General features: G+C 39.4%; 1 protein-coding gene across 2 annotated transcripts in view; it reads right to left on the bottom strand.

The window, feature by feature from the left end:
- LOC106063832 (uncharacterized) overlaps positions 1-13,751 on the bottom strand; it is an 84,307-nt gene that overhangs the window by 41,185 nt on the left and 29,371 nt on the right. For both annotated transcript variants that reach the window (XM_056021912.1, XM_056021913.1), the window contains exon 5: positions 11,008-11,130. In XM_056021912.1, coding sequence (XP_055877887.1) covers positions 11,008-11,130 — 123 coding nt within the window. The remainder of the gene's footprint in view (positions 1-11,007; positions 11,131-13,751) is intronic.

The following is a 13,751-nucleotide window of genomic DNA, read 5'->3' as shown; positions in this document are numbered from 1 at the left end:
GAACACTCGATAAATGGCTCTTATAGATGAAGGCGATTTTTAGTCTAGCTAGGCCGTGTGACGTAGTGTTTTTTTTTTCCCTCTGACGTTATATGGAATTAATTCTTCAAATGAAATGAAAAAAGAACTCGGTATAGTAATGTTTATTGAGCCTCGTTATGTGACTCGCGTTTAAAAAAGGAATGATATCTTGATTTAGATCTTATCTAGATTTTTTAAACTAGATCTAGATTTTTATTACAGTATATCTAGATCTGGATTTATATTCTAATTAAAATTATTTTAGAGTCTAGATCTAGAATTTCTAGATCTAGTTTAGACTAAAATAGACTAGATTAAGATGTAGAATTTCAATTTCTAAACTTAAAGTGTAAAAAAAAAGTGTAGATTTTCATTTCCAAACGTTTTGATCAATATTGTAATGTTTTAATATACTAAAACTAATCTACTATTTTTTATTAAATTTAAATTTAAATTTACGGCAAATGAATCTTTGAAACATTATTACTTTTGACCATCGGATGGCTGCCTGGTCGTGAGGTTTGCGCGCTGGACTGTCGTTCAGATTTATGGATGGCCCAGGGTTCAAACCCTGCCCGCTCCCATCCCCCGTCGTCCTGCGGGAGGTTTGGACTAGGAAGTAATTATCTTCAACTCTGAAGGAACATCCGAAACGTGTAAAACATTTTACATCAAAATTAAATCACCTCTTGAATATTATTTGCGAATATGCAAATCCGACAGGGATCCGACTTCGACGGGGGCCGCCTCTGAGTTTGTGTAACACAAACTCTCTTTGTAATCTTGTTTTTTTTTAAATTGCATTCCAGAAAACCGGATGGAGGATTCGTAACAACCAAGAAATCTACCAGCAATATGATGACCCCTCCTTAGTGACGGAAATGAAAAAGAACAGATTACGTTGGGGGAAGGTCACCTGGAGAGAATGCCAGAGAATAAGTATAATTTTATTTCTAAAGCGCTGTTAACAAAGAGAATGTAGGCTCAAGGCGCTGTAATAACATTACAGAACAGAGAACCAAAGATTCTTCACCGGCAAAAAAAAAACAACAAAACAAAAGGCAGGCGTCCCAAAGGGAGACCACGAGTACTGTGACTTGCAGACGTGGAGGCAGGTCTACAGCAGCTAAAAGTCCGGGCATGGAGACGTAAAGCCCAGGATAGATCCGAAAGGAGAGATGTGCTAAAGCAGGCCGGGGCTCCATGGGCTGTAGCGTCACTGGGATGGATGAATGGATGGATCTATTTCTTTGGTTTTGAATTAGATGTTGTTCCACCAGACGTGACGTAGTCTCAATGTTTTTAAGAACGTTTTTTTTTTAAAAAAATCGATTAGTTGGAATTTTATGTACATTTTCGTATTTAAATTTATATAAACAATATTTTCATAATACATGCATCTCTAGGTAGATGTTTCGAGTGTATGGTGAAGTATGAACCTTTACAGAATATCTTAGATTAGCCCATTTTATTTCAACACAAAAATAGGCACAGATATTTCGTTTTATCGCATCACAAAAATAGGCAACAGATATTTCGTTTTATCGCATCACAAAAATAGGCAACAGAAATTTCGTTTACAAGACACAGATTTTTTTATTTTTTAGGGAAACGTGTTGGATAGTAAAACTTTTTCCAAGAATGAAGTTAATTTTTAAGTGCGAACGCTCCCATTGGATGACCTCCCTTTGTAAAATACTTCGCGTTGGCCATGTTTTTAAATTGAGGTCAAGCCCCGAACAACTCCACCGTGATTAAAATACTAACATCAAAATGTCATGTCTTGATTGAAGAGTTATAAAAATTAAAAGCTTCTTTTCCCTATAAATATTTATTGCTAGAAAGCTAAATCGTTTTAATGTTTATCATTACTCAGCAGATTTGGTAGAAACAGTATGAGACCATCAAATCATAAGTGCCTATACTTCTACACAGAACGACTGTAGAGTTTGAGAGTAAAAGCAGACGCGGCCAATACAAAGAGGGGATTTGGATGTGAACGCGTTCTAAAGAAAGGGAAACAATCCAGAAAGGGAGTGTATAAACCAAACCTTGGGGAGGTCGTCTGATCCGGCCTGACTCAGTTCCCAGATTTGTTTCAAAAAACTAGGTTACTGGGTCACGGCAGACAGTATTGCACAACAGCCGTGGCGCAGCCGCGGCTTGAATTCCGGACTCGCGCAACGATTTCGTCTCTCCCTCTCTCCCCCACCCCCTTTTTTTTTTTTTCCTTCTCCGTCTTGATCTACATAAGGAAGACAAGAGAGGTGGGGAGGTACAGCATGTACGGAACTTTTTCTCGCCTGGAACTAGAAGATGTGTGTTTATAGAGGGAGCGGCGGGAGTTTCGGATCGATGGTCCTCGCACTGTGGCGGAGAGGTTGGCCTAGATCTATATGTAGACTAATCACTTAGCTCTCCCTCCCCCATGGTGCGTGTGTGCTATGCCGAAAACTGTTTAAAAAGGTTATGTCTGTAGATCTGAACATTACAGGAGTTTAGTTGCAAATGTTTACTTAGATATTTTTTATTTGTTTCGTATATTAGTTTATACCGATTCATTTTTTTTTGTTTCAACAGCAAGAAAAAGAAAACAATAATTGTAAACAAATGAATATAGAACATAGACTTATATATATTATATCTAGACTGGACATGGGGATCTTTTAACACTTCTAAAAATGTCGTAATTTTTTTTTTAAAGTTCAAACAAGGCGTTGTTTTGTAAAGTAATTATAAGAAGTAGAGTTGTTTGTTTTTTTTTTCAACCCTAACCTATTTAATTTTTAGATCTAGATCTAGTAATTGAGCATCAAAAATTGGAGTACTATCATCTCGTAATTATTATTTAGCAATTTTTAGATACATAATCTAGAAAGATCTAGGTAATCAATCTATTTAAATGTACATAAGATGATTAAAATCAACAGATATGAATTATTTCGATCTAGGATTTTTAAAACATTATCTCAATGGAAACTATCAGGAAATGGCTCATATATTAGCGCGAATATATAGTTCTGTGATTAATAGCGCATTCTAGAGAAAATCCGAGAAATGATTTTGCATTATTTCTAAACTTTGAAAACTAAAGATCATTACTTTTCTAAGACAGAAAAGATTGATTGGGGCGACTTCCCCTAAGATTCTTAGAGCTTACGTACATAAAATCTATATATATAGGTCTGTGAATCGATCAATCGAGGTTAAGAATTTGTTTCCGGTTTCCTGTCTAGATAATATATATACAAGTCTATGATATAGAACTTGGTGTGTTGAATTAAATAGAACAAATTATCGTATTTGTTTACACACCATTTCAAATGCCTTTTTTTTTTTCCAAAAGGGGGGGGGGGTGAATACAAAGATAAAATTTATTTTATAATAATTTTTTCCATATATAATAGATTAAGATTTGTCGACAATCCAGAGTTGATTGCTACATCAGGGAACAAAGAAATACACTGCAATGGGTTCCTTACAAAACTGACAAGAATGATTTCAATATAACTTCTTGAAAAAAAAACTAACGGACAACTTACCTAGCAGCATATAAAGAAGATAAATTGCTAAGTACTGAGATGTGAAAATTTTATTTTTTAAAATATAGTTGGCAACAGTGATGTTCAATTTGGAGTCCTTGACATTGTATAGTTTATCGTCCTTGACATTATATAGTTTATCGTCCTTGACATTGTTTAGTATATCATGAACACATCATGCTTGACTATAAAAGTTTGAAATAGGCCTACTTATTTTTACCATATTCTATTAAAGTCACTCCTTCGTGGAACCTGGACAGCTGATCTCAAAAATGGCTCTAACGATTTTCCTAGAAATTTAACAATTTATGTATAACGATGAGAAAAGAATTAGTAGCTCGTTGGTCACACGGGGAAAACTCTAGTTTGACTGTTATAATTTCTTATCTTATCTTATATAATACAGACGTTACTTCAAAAAAGAAGATGATTACGTCCTACGCGTCATGCATTTAGTCATGCATATTAACCAATGACTTAAATTCTGCCAAGTCACTGGTTTTCCTGGTTAGCTCAGGCAACCCATTCCATGCTCTAATAGCACTAGGGAAGAAGGAGTATTTGTACAAATTTGTCCTAGCATATGGGACGAGGAATGTGCCTTTATTTTTGTGTTTTTCAAAGTAAACAAAAAATAATTGTAAATTTGGCTTGACTAGACTTAGGAAAAAAAAAACATGGCGTAGTCAGCCATAGTGTTCCGAAATTATACAATAACAAGAGTAAATTTAAAGTTGCTTCAATTTAATTTAAAGAATATCTTAGGGTATCAATTTTTTGTTTAAAGTAAATCTAATATATATTACATACAGATTCTAGATTTAGAAGGAGGTCTATACTAGGACGTAATTATCTCATTTTTTTTGAAATACCGGTAACGTCTGTAAATGTTTGTAGAATATATATATTATAGCTTTTATATAGCGCTACTTTCATGCTTATAGCATGCTCAGAGCGCTTTTGGTCCAGTGGGTGGGGGGGGGGGGGAGGGGGTATATAGGAGTTGGTTTTCCGTGCTGCCTTTAGGCGCTCAGTAAACACAACTCTGCCCGAGTCGGGTGTCGAACCTCGAGCCCCCTTCTAGGTAGCCAAGCCAAGCCAAGTTCAAGCGCACTTGGCCTCTCGACCCACCCGCTTTTATATAAGTCTAGGTCTAGGATTAGATCTAGATGGCTATATAACGATAAAATCAATAAATAATCTCAAAACGTACGAAATTCCGCTGGCAAATTGATAAATTAAATATTGAGGCATCTGACAGTGTCAAAACCACGGGTTCGATACTCGGTCTGAACAAAAAAAATTTAAACCATATTCTATTATACTTTAAGTTGTAAAAAAATGTATTTGTAATGGTTATTCATGTTAAAAAATAAAAGATTCGCTATTAGTCAATGATAGACCACGGATAGACCTACACGGTCTTCAAGCTCTAGAGTGGAAATTTTCTTTTGATACCAGTACTAAAAACTAAAACTAAATCTCTGGGTACGCGCCTTTTTCATATAGCCGTTTGGGCGCGATGGTCGTTTTAGAGAGAGAAGTGTTAGGGAGAATTTATAAAACAAGAATCTTTATATAATAAACATTGTTGTTGTTTTTTTTTTCGCACTATACTCTAGTATATTTAGAATAATTTGGACTATTTCATGAACGCATATTGCGAACTATGGACGGCTGACTGGTCGTGTGGTAGGAGCTCGGGACATATCTCGATGGTCCAGGGGAGACAACGATTTGTCCATACAAGAGAGACTGACAGGGGTAGGGGCGCTTGAGGGGAGACATCAAGGGGAGGCCGAGGGGAGCTGGGGTCAGGGGTAGAGGGAGATTCAGTCTCCGTTTATGTCCGGTTAGAGCAAGTAGGGCCAGGTGAATAATGTTCAAGTTATGATGGAGTGATTGTTTCAAAGATTTAAGTTAATATCTGCAGTAAAGCTCGAGTGTTATCAGTTTAATGTATGTCCCTCTAATTCCTTTAATTATAATACTAGAGACAAGCCAGGTGCCTTACTAGTCGAATAATGCACATAGGTCGACAGAAGAATCGACCGTAGCAAAAGTGTTAAACATTTCAACCAGTTGACTGTTCTTCTTGCTTTATTTATTATCATGCTGTGTTTCTATGAGGACCGAGATTCCTTTCATCTACCCTCCTTTATTTTTTGAGGTCTACACAAATCAGACTTCACAAAACATCTTCTACCGTTTATTTCATAGAACTAGTCTGCTGGTGGATCCGGTGTAAGCTGTGAATTCAAGATATTTGTGTGCAGCATTTGGGATCACTGGCTGTAGTTTGGGAACCACTAAGTCTCCTCGATCTTATTATTTTAGCCGTAAGGCCATCAAAGTGCCCAGTCTATCTTCATCCTCTCCTGGTTCTATTTCCCCGCTCCCCCCCCCCCCCAAATCTTTCTTTCTAGGCCTGTGTTGTGTCCAAGACTTGGCGTCTGCAGCCGGCACCGGCTTCTATTGATCCTGACCCCAATAAACCGGGCGTGTTGCTAAGAGAGAGAACGCTTTCACGCGGGCGACCTACTTACGGAGGCTATTTTTAGCTCACGCGCTACATTTATCACCGAGTCGAAGCGAGACTTCGACGTTAGCCAAGTCGGGAAAAGAGAGGCGGGAAAAAAAAAACAACACAACGAGGTCAAATTTTGATGGTCCTTGTGAACGAGACACTTACTGAGCAGATCGATAATAAATGGAAATCTACGCTTTGCCTGTTCCAGGAGAGTATTTGTAAACTCAATAAATGTGACGCCAGTGAATGATCGCCCACCTTTCCGGCCCCGACGTTTGGTGACAAATAACACGTCAAAATTTCGTTTAAGGGGGGGGGGGATTGATCTGAAGTCACATTTTTCAAAATGACGTAATCGGTGGGCGTGTCCGAAGCAGACGGCTGGTAGGCTACGAGCTACAAGCCTCACCCTGAGAGAGACATTATGGCGCCAACTTTCTAGGAGCTGTGAAATAATGAAAGATGTACCGGCTTCCAAACGCCCTCTCCCCTATATATCATGTTACTTGTACTAGATCAACGCAGAGGCGGCACAAGGCATAGGCGAAGAGGGCGACCGCGTCTAAGCCCCTACGCATGTCTGAAAAGCCTTGAACGCGAGAAAAAAAAAGTACACGCATAAAAAAAAAAAGAATTTGATTGGTCAAGACAAATGGACATTCAGTTTGACTACAATTGTCCACCTCAGCAGTACTACTGTGACGATGGGGTCAAGAACTGGTGTAGTCTAGCCTCGGCGTTCCAGAACCACCTCATCGTGGTCGCCGCGTGAACACCCCGCTCTCACAGAGTGGTGGCCAAGGGTACTGGTTGCTTGCCGCTGCTGAATGAGCAGTCGGCATGTGTATAAGTGCAAACAAAGGGGTTATGTCCAGCCCCCCCCCCCCTGTGGGGCCCCGGGGCAACGGTTAGTAGGAGACTCACGGGTTCTCTGAAAAGCGGATAGCGCTGGACACCAACTCGAGGGTTGGTCGGGTTCTCCTGGGACCCGGCTGATTCGCGGGTCTCTCTTTGGGCAAAGACTGGACTGACTGGCGCGGTCTTAGCGGGCTGCGTCGGTCGGACTGGTTGGCGCCCACGAGCTAGGCTCTAACTAGCCCGTTCCCTGGTGCGCTAGTGGAGGAATTCGCCGCGACAAATGGTAGTTCCAATACTGGGAATGTCAAAAAACGTGCGCCGACCCCACTCCTGTCCTGCAGGAAACATATATGCTCAGGTGTATTCTAGCAATGCTAAAAAGCGTCATGCTGCCAATTCAAACAACACAAACACAACGCTTGGTGAATTGGGATTCTCATGTACTTTTCGGTGACGACGAACAACATTGTAACACCAGGACTAACAGTGGAATAAATATATTATTCTTTTTGCGACCAGGGTGAGAGCAGCGACTTGCAAATTTACGAAATGTATGACCGCCTAAACCAAGTGACCTGATTTCATGAAAGATGTTCAGTAGATACCACAAATAAATAACAGAAAATATAGTGAATGTGGGTAATTCTGAATGAGTGCATGGGTCAGCCATCTTTGTTATTGTTTTGACTGTAATCTTAAATCTTGGGTTTTCTCTCAGATTTGGGGGTTTTGTTTTGTTTTTATTTTTGTCGCTAAAAAATATGCTAGATCAAGATCTATCATGACTTTTTTTTTAGACCTAAAGAAAGGAACGGATTTAAGGGAGGGCTACAGCCCCGAAGCCTCCAGAAAAAAAGATTTAAAATATATCAGAATTTCGATGGGCCAGAAACTTAACAATGTATTACTTTGTAAATCTTTCGTGACTTGGAAACGCGTATAAGATAATATCTATTTTTGTAAGGAAGTCTGTACATCCTAAAGACAGAATGGTGCCACATTTTTTGACAGAACATGTCTAAAGAAATAAATAACAATAAAAGATCAAGATTTTCAAAAAGAACACAGGACGCACTTTTCATTGGACACAACTCAATTATTTATCGTCTGCTGATCTTCCTAATTGTTCGTCCAGTGCCGCCATTGATTATTACTCTCAGACATTCTTTATATGCTTACAGAAGCTACAGAGAAATTAAAAAAAAAATAGTTTGTGGGAATAGCATTATGTTTTAGGATAAGAGCATGTCCTTGACATGGCTTTCTGCACGTAGATACATGACGAGGGGGGGGGGAGCTCGAGCCACTATACCCTGCACCTTGTATTATTTAGAAAAAAAAAATGTTAACATTAAAAATTACAACTTTTTTTCTCTCTCTCTCACTAATCTAGAACGTAAAAAAAAGAACAATATCACTCCGCCGCTTAGCCCCGCCCCTTTAACCTGTGTACGTAGCGGAGTGGGGTGGAGGGGTGTAAACAGTAGCAGACGCCCCAATTTTTTTTTTTTAAAGTGGAGACACATTCTAAAGTTAGACAACTCTAGTTTCTGGGCGGCGTACTGTATGTAATAACTGGCCCTTGGTAGAAAACTATTGAGATAAATAAATAATCCGGACGGCCTAGAAAGTAGGTCAAAGTGTAGGCAGAACTCAATTAGATGAATGCGTCCCCAAGGCGTGAATGGGGGAGCGGTTGGAGAGAGCTGATGGACTTGAAGGGAAGAGATAGAATGGAAGAACTTCTTAATCGTAATTGTAAATCAGCTTGTTTGCATTTTGAAAGCTAAAGAATATATACGGAAGACAGGCTAAAACCTTGAGCATTTTTATTGTAAAGGCATTATGTCGGTCTAGATAGTAGAAAATTCTCGCTCGTATCTAATTATAATACCTCTATTCAACCGGCACCTTCGATATGGGGTCACGGAGGTCACGATTCAACTCGTACTTTCATGGAACCTTCTTGGGTGGGACCTGGGCGCAGATCTCGAAAACGGCTCTAACGATTTCCCCAGAAATTTGACAGCTGATGTATATCGTTGGGAAAAAAGAAGCACTAGCTCGTTGGCCACACTGGCTCAGTTCCAAAAATAAATGTGAACAGACTTAGAGTTAGAACATAGAGTGTGTATGTAATACTTATACTTCATAGGTCAGTGAGGACTCAACTTCACTTCATAGGTCAGTGAGGACCCAACTTCATTAGCAAACACAATGGACCTCAATCACCAAAATACAAACAACGGTCACGTGATAATATTGATAAAACAACGGAAAAAAAAACCTGTCACGTGATAACCATTGTTGATTAAAATTAGATCGTAGTTTGTATAGAAGAGATGGATAATCACGTGGCTAAATGTTTGTTTACTATTGGTCAATGAGGTCCATTAGAAGAACGACACTGTGAGAAAGGTTTATGTGAATGGTAATAGGGCTGAATTCTAGAATGCAAGTAAATCTGAGTGTTCCAATAAATGAGTCTTAGAAAACGAACCCCCTCCCCCCACCCTGCTTCGACCTCTGTTGATCTTCGCTGTTCAAAAACAAAGTCTGATGACGAGCTGAAGTTGTGGTGGAGTCTACGATCTTATCAGTGAGTCACTTGGTTCACACCTGTTGATGCCGGGCGAATACAATATTCATACGCACAGAACATAGCACCCTCGGCACACACACACACGAGTAGTCTAGTGAGTAGTTAGATCAGTGTATTTACACATACACACGCGAGTCGACCAGATCAGTGTATCGTGTATTCACACTTTCACAGTCACACGCACACCTCGACTTCACAGCTGCTTGACCTAAAGAATAGAACGAACTCTACAAAAAAAAAAAAGACGGTTGTGGTTTACTATATGATGCTGAATTTTAAAGGTTAGCAATCATTGGAATTAGTCTAGGTCAGAACAATCTATTCCATCAACACGCAGATCAGTCAGAGGACCTATCCATCAATCAACACGTAGATCAGTCAGAGGACCTATCCATCAATCATCACTTAGATCAGTCAGAGGACCTATCCATCAATCAGCACGTAGATCAGTCAGAGGACCTATCCATCAATCAACACGTAGATCAGTCAGAGGACCTATCCATCAATCAACACGTAGATCAGTCAGAGGACCTATCCATCAATCAACACGTAGATCAGTCAGAGGACCTATCCATCAATCAGCACGTAGATCAGTCAGAGGACCTATCCATCAATCAGCACGTAGATCAGTCAGAGGACCTATCCATCAATCAGCACGTAGATCAGTCAGAGGACCTATCCATCAATCAGCACGTAGATCAGTCAGAGGACCTATCCATCAATCAGCACGTAGATCTATCTGGAGTACAATCCAACCATCTACACTAGATCAATCCAACCATCTACACGTAGATATAAGTCTAAATGTGAACGTTTGATCAACGCACAGTCTTGTACCTAAAATCTGGGACATTTGGTTCTTTTCCCCGGTAACTACTGAAGTTACGTCTCGTTGGGCTAGCTCATGTCTTGAGGATCGCTGCTGCAGGATGACCTTTTCCAACTGAGTTGAGCAACTCGTGTTGCCAACTCTGCCCAGTTTCCGGGGAAATGAAAATAATGTCTGCTTGCTAGATAGATGTAACACCTTGACAGGGCCTCAAGTGAAATTGTCACTGATGTCAAGACACAGTCAAGACAAAATACAACTTTGTAAAACACAGTTGAAAAAAAAAAGTTATTTAGGTCATCAACTAGATTCCAAATACTTGACATAGTAAAGAATAAAGAAATCAAAGTGTTAGGGAATGGGGCAGGACATAAGTCTCACAACAAGCCACGCCCACCCAAGTGCTACATTTAGCTATTCTAACGTAAAGCCACAGATTCCTGCAATGCAAAGAGGGAAGTACTGTTCATCCAATGTTCTTATTACAAAAACACAAACACTCAAGTTTTCAACAATCAGGCCACTGGGTCATAGTCAACCACATTCACCACTTAAAAACCACGCGACCCCCCCCCCCCTCGAGTGGGGTTGGGGGGGGGGGCGTGCGAGTTTCCAGACAGCTTACCTGGACTGCCTGCTCCCGAGCTGCCGACCAATGTGGAAGGAAGGCTGCCCCCTTCCACAGAGTCCCTTCTAGCATCGCTGTCTTCGTCTTCTTCCTGGTAAGTCCCTTCAGACTTCCATTCCGCTGAAACAAGGTTACGGAGAGCGATCAGTACGACTGGGAATTATGGGAAATAGGGAGGGAGGGGGGGGGGAGATAGCTGTTATTAAAACAAGACTTGAGTGTACAACAATAGTTCATTAGAAAGAAAACTTGGTTAAATTTAGCTTCGTTCTAACATGCCAATTTAACCATCTCAATCTGCATGTGAGTTATTGAGCTGGGAATTCTGTTTGCGTGTTGAACTTAATGTATCTACGGTTAAAAATAATATTTATCGTTTACTCAGACCTTCTAGTTATAAATGTAATGCTACCTTTCAAAGCTTTTTTCGTGAAAACATAGCGATAATGTGAACTGTCTGCACGACTTGACCTACTAGAATAGAAGATCTAACTGACCTATGCTCTAGTGTCTAGACTCATTAGAATAGCATATCTAACTGACCTATGCTCTAGTGTCTACACTCATTAGAATAGCATATCTGACTTATGCTTTAGACCCATTAGAATAGCATATCTAACTGACCTATGCTCTAGTGTCTACACTCATTAGAATAGCATATCTGACTTATGCTTTAGACCCATTAGAATAACATATCTAACTGACCTATGCTCTAGTGTCTAGACTCATTAGAATAGAAGATCTAACTGATCTATGCTCTAGTGTCTACACTCATTAGAATAGCATATCTGACTTATGCTTTAGACCCATTAGAATAGCATATATAACTGACCTATGCTCTAGTGTCTAGACTCATTAGAATAGAAGATCTAACTGACCTATGCTCTAGTGTCTACACTCATTAGAATAGCATATCTGACTTATGCTTTAGACCCATTAGAATAGCATATCTAACTGACCTATGCTCTAGTGTCTAGACTCATTAGAATAGAAGATGTAACTGACCTATGCTCTAGTGTCTACACTCATTAGAATAGCATATCTGACTTATGCTTTAGACCCAATAGAATAGCATATCTAACTGACCTATGCTCTAGTGTTTGATTTGATTTTTTATTTGAGGCACATCGGCACAATTTAGGCCATGTCGTGCCCGCAGTCCCTTAACCCTTAAAACGCGTGTGGTTGTTTGGCCTCTAAACATCAGAATTTGGTAAGCAATAATTGTAAAACAGCTCAGCACTTTAAGGGTTAAGGATCCCTCTCTCTCTAAACAACAAGGGCCAGATTCTATATAGTCATATCATTAAAATCAAGGTCTAATGCTCTAGTGTCTAGACTCATTAGAATAGAAGATCTAACTGACCTATGCTCTAGTGTCTAGACTCATTAGAATAGAAGATCTAACTGACCTATGCTCTAGTGTCTACACTCATTAGAATAGCATATCTGACTTATGCTTTAGACCCATTAGAAAGCATATCTAACTGACCTATGCTCTACGGTGTCTATAACCATTACAATAGGATATCTAACTGACCCATGCTTTAGAGTGACCCATTAGAATAGCTGCAGTCAACAGCATATCTAACTGACCTATGTTCTACACCCATTATAATAGTTTATCTAACTGACCTATGCCCTAGAGTCTGGACCCATTAGAATCGTTATCTGACATGCATTAGACTTTTAATAATACTAAAAGCATATCTAACTGACCTATGTTCTAGACCAGTGATGCCCAACCTAATTCGACCTGCGGGCCATTTTAATTTCTGACACTCGTGTCGTGGGCCACATGAACGAAAATGTATAAAAAAAAAAGGAAATGAAATGTACCTGAATTTGAAACTATTTGATTAGAAACCCGTGGATCTAGTACTTAACATTAAGGAATTGGAGATCTGAAGTGATTTTCTTTTTTTCACGTGTCAGAAAATGGCTTAATTTCTGTACTTAAAATAAGAGCAACATTGTAGCTAGCTTTGACGCCGACTCATTTTTTTTGGCTGCTTTTTGGTAAACATGTCCATCGAGAATCTAATCTCCAGGCGTAGTTGAACAATCTTTTTTATTCGCGGCTCAAACCAAGAATGGCGTCATATTTGTTTCATACGGAATGTTTATATGTTGTTCTTTTTTTTTAAACAGCCACACTTTCTTTACAAATCAAATATGTTGGCTTATTATCATACTCAACAAAAAAATGTTAAGATCCGTTCTCCTAGTCTGGTAGATTCTCATTTCATTAACACACTAATGTTAAAGGTCATGGTACCATTCAATTAAAAAAAAAATTGAGGGCCCTAACTTAGGTAAAGATACATAAGTCAACCTTTTTTTTTTTTGATGGGGTTGTCTACACTTTGTGCCGACATAACGGCGGGCCGGATGGAACGATGTCGCGGGCCGGATATGGCCCCCGGGCCGTATTTTGGGCATCCCTGTTCTAGACCTTTAAAATACTAAAAACAAAAATAACAATAGCATATCTGATCGGTGCACTTGACTCATCAATCAATATAGGCCTAGACCCGCTAGAATACTAATAGCTTATCAAACAGACTTATGTTCTGGACCAACTAAAATATTAACAGACCTATGTTCTAGACTGACCTAGACCTACTAAAATACCAATAGCATATCTAACTGACCTATGCCAGTAGTAGACCCACTATAATTGCTTATCTGCTCAATAGTCTGGTGACCAAATAGCTTATCTGGCCTCCGAACGAACTGGA

Source organism: Biomphalaria glabrata, chromosome 2 (genome assembly GCF_947242115.1).
Source record: "Biomphalaria glabrata chromosome 2, xgBioGlab47.1, whole genome shotgun sequence".
NCBI lineage: Eukaryota > Metazoa > Mollusca > Gastropoda > Planorbidae > Biomphalaria > Biomphalaria glabrata.
This window is presented reverse-complemented; position numbering and strand designations above follow the sequence as displayed.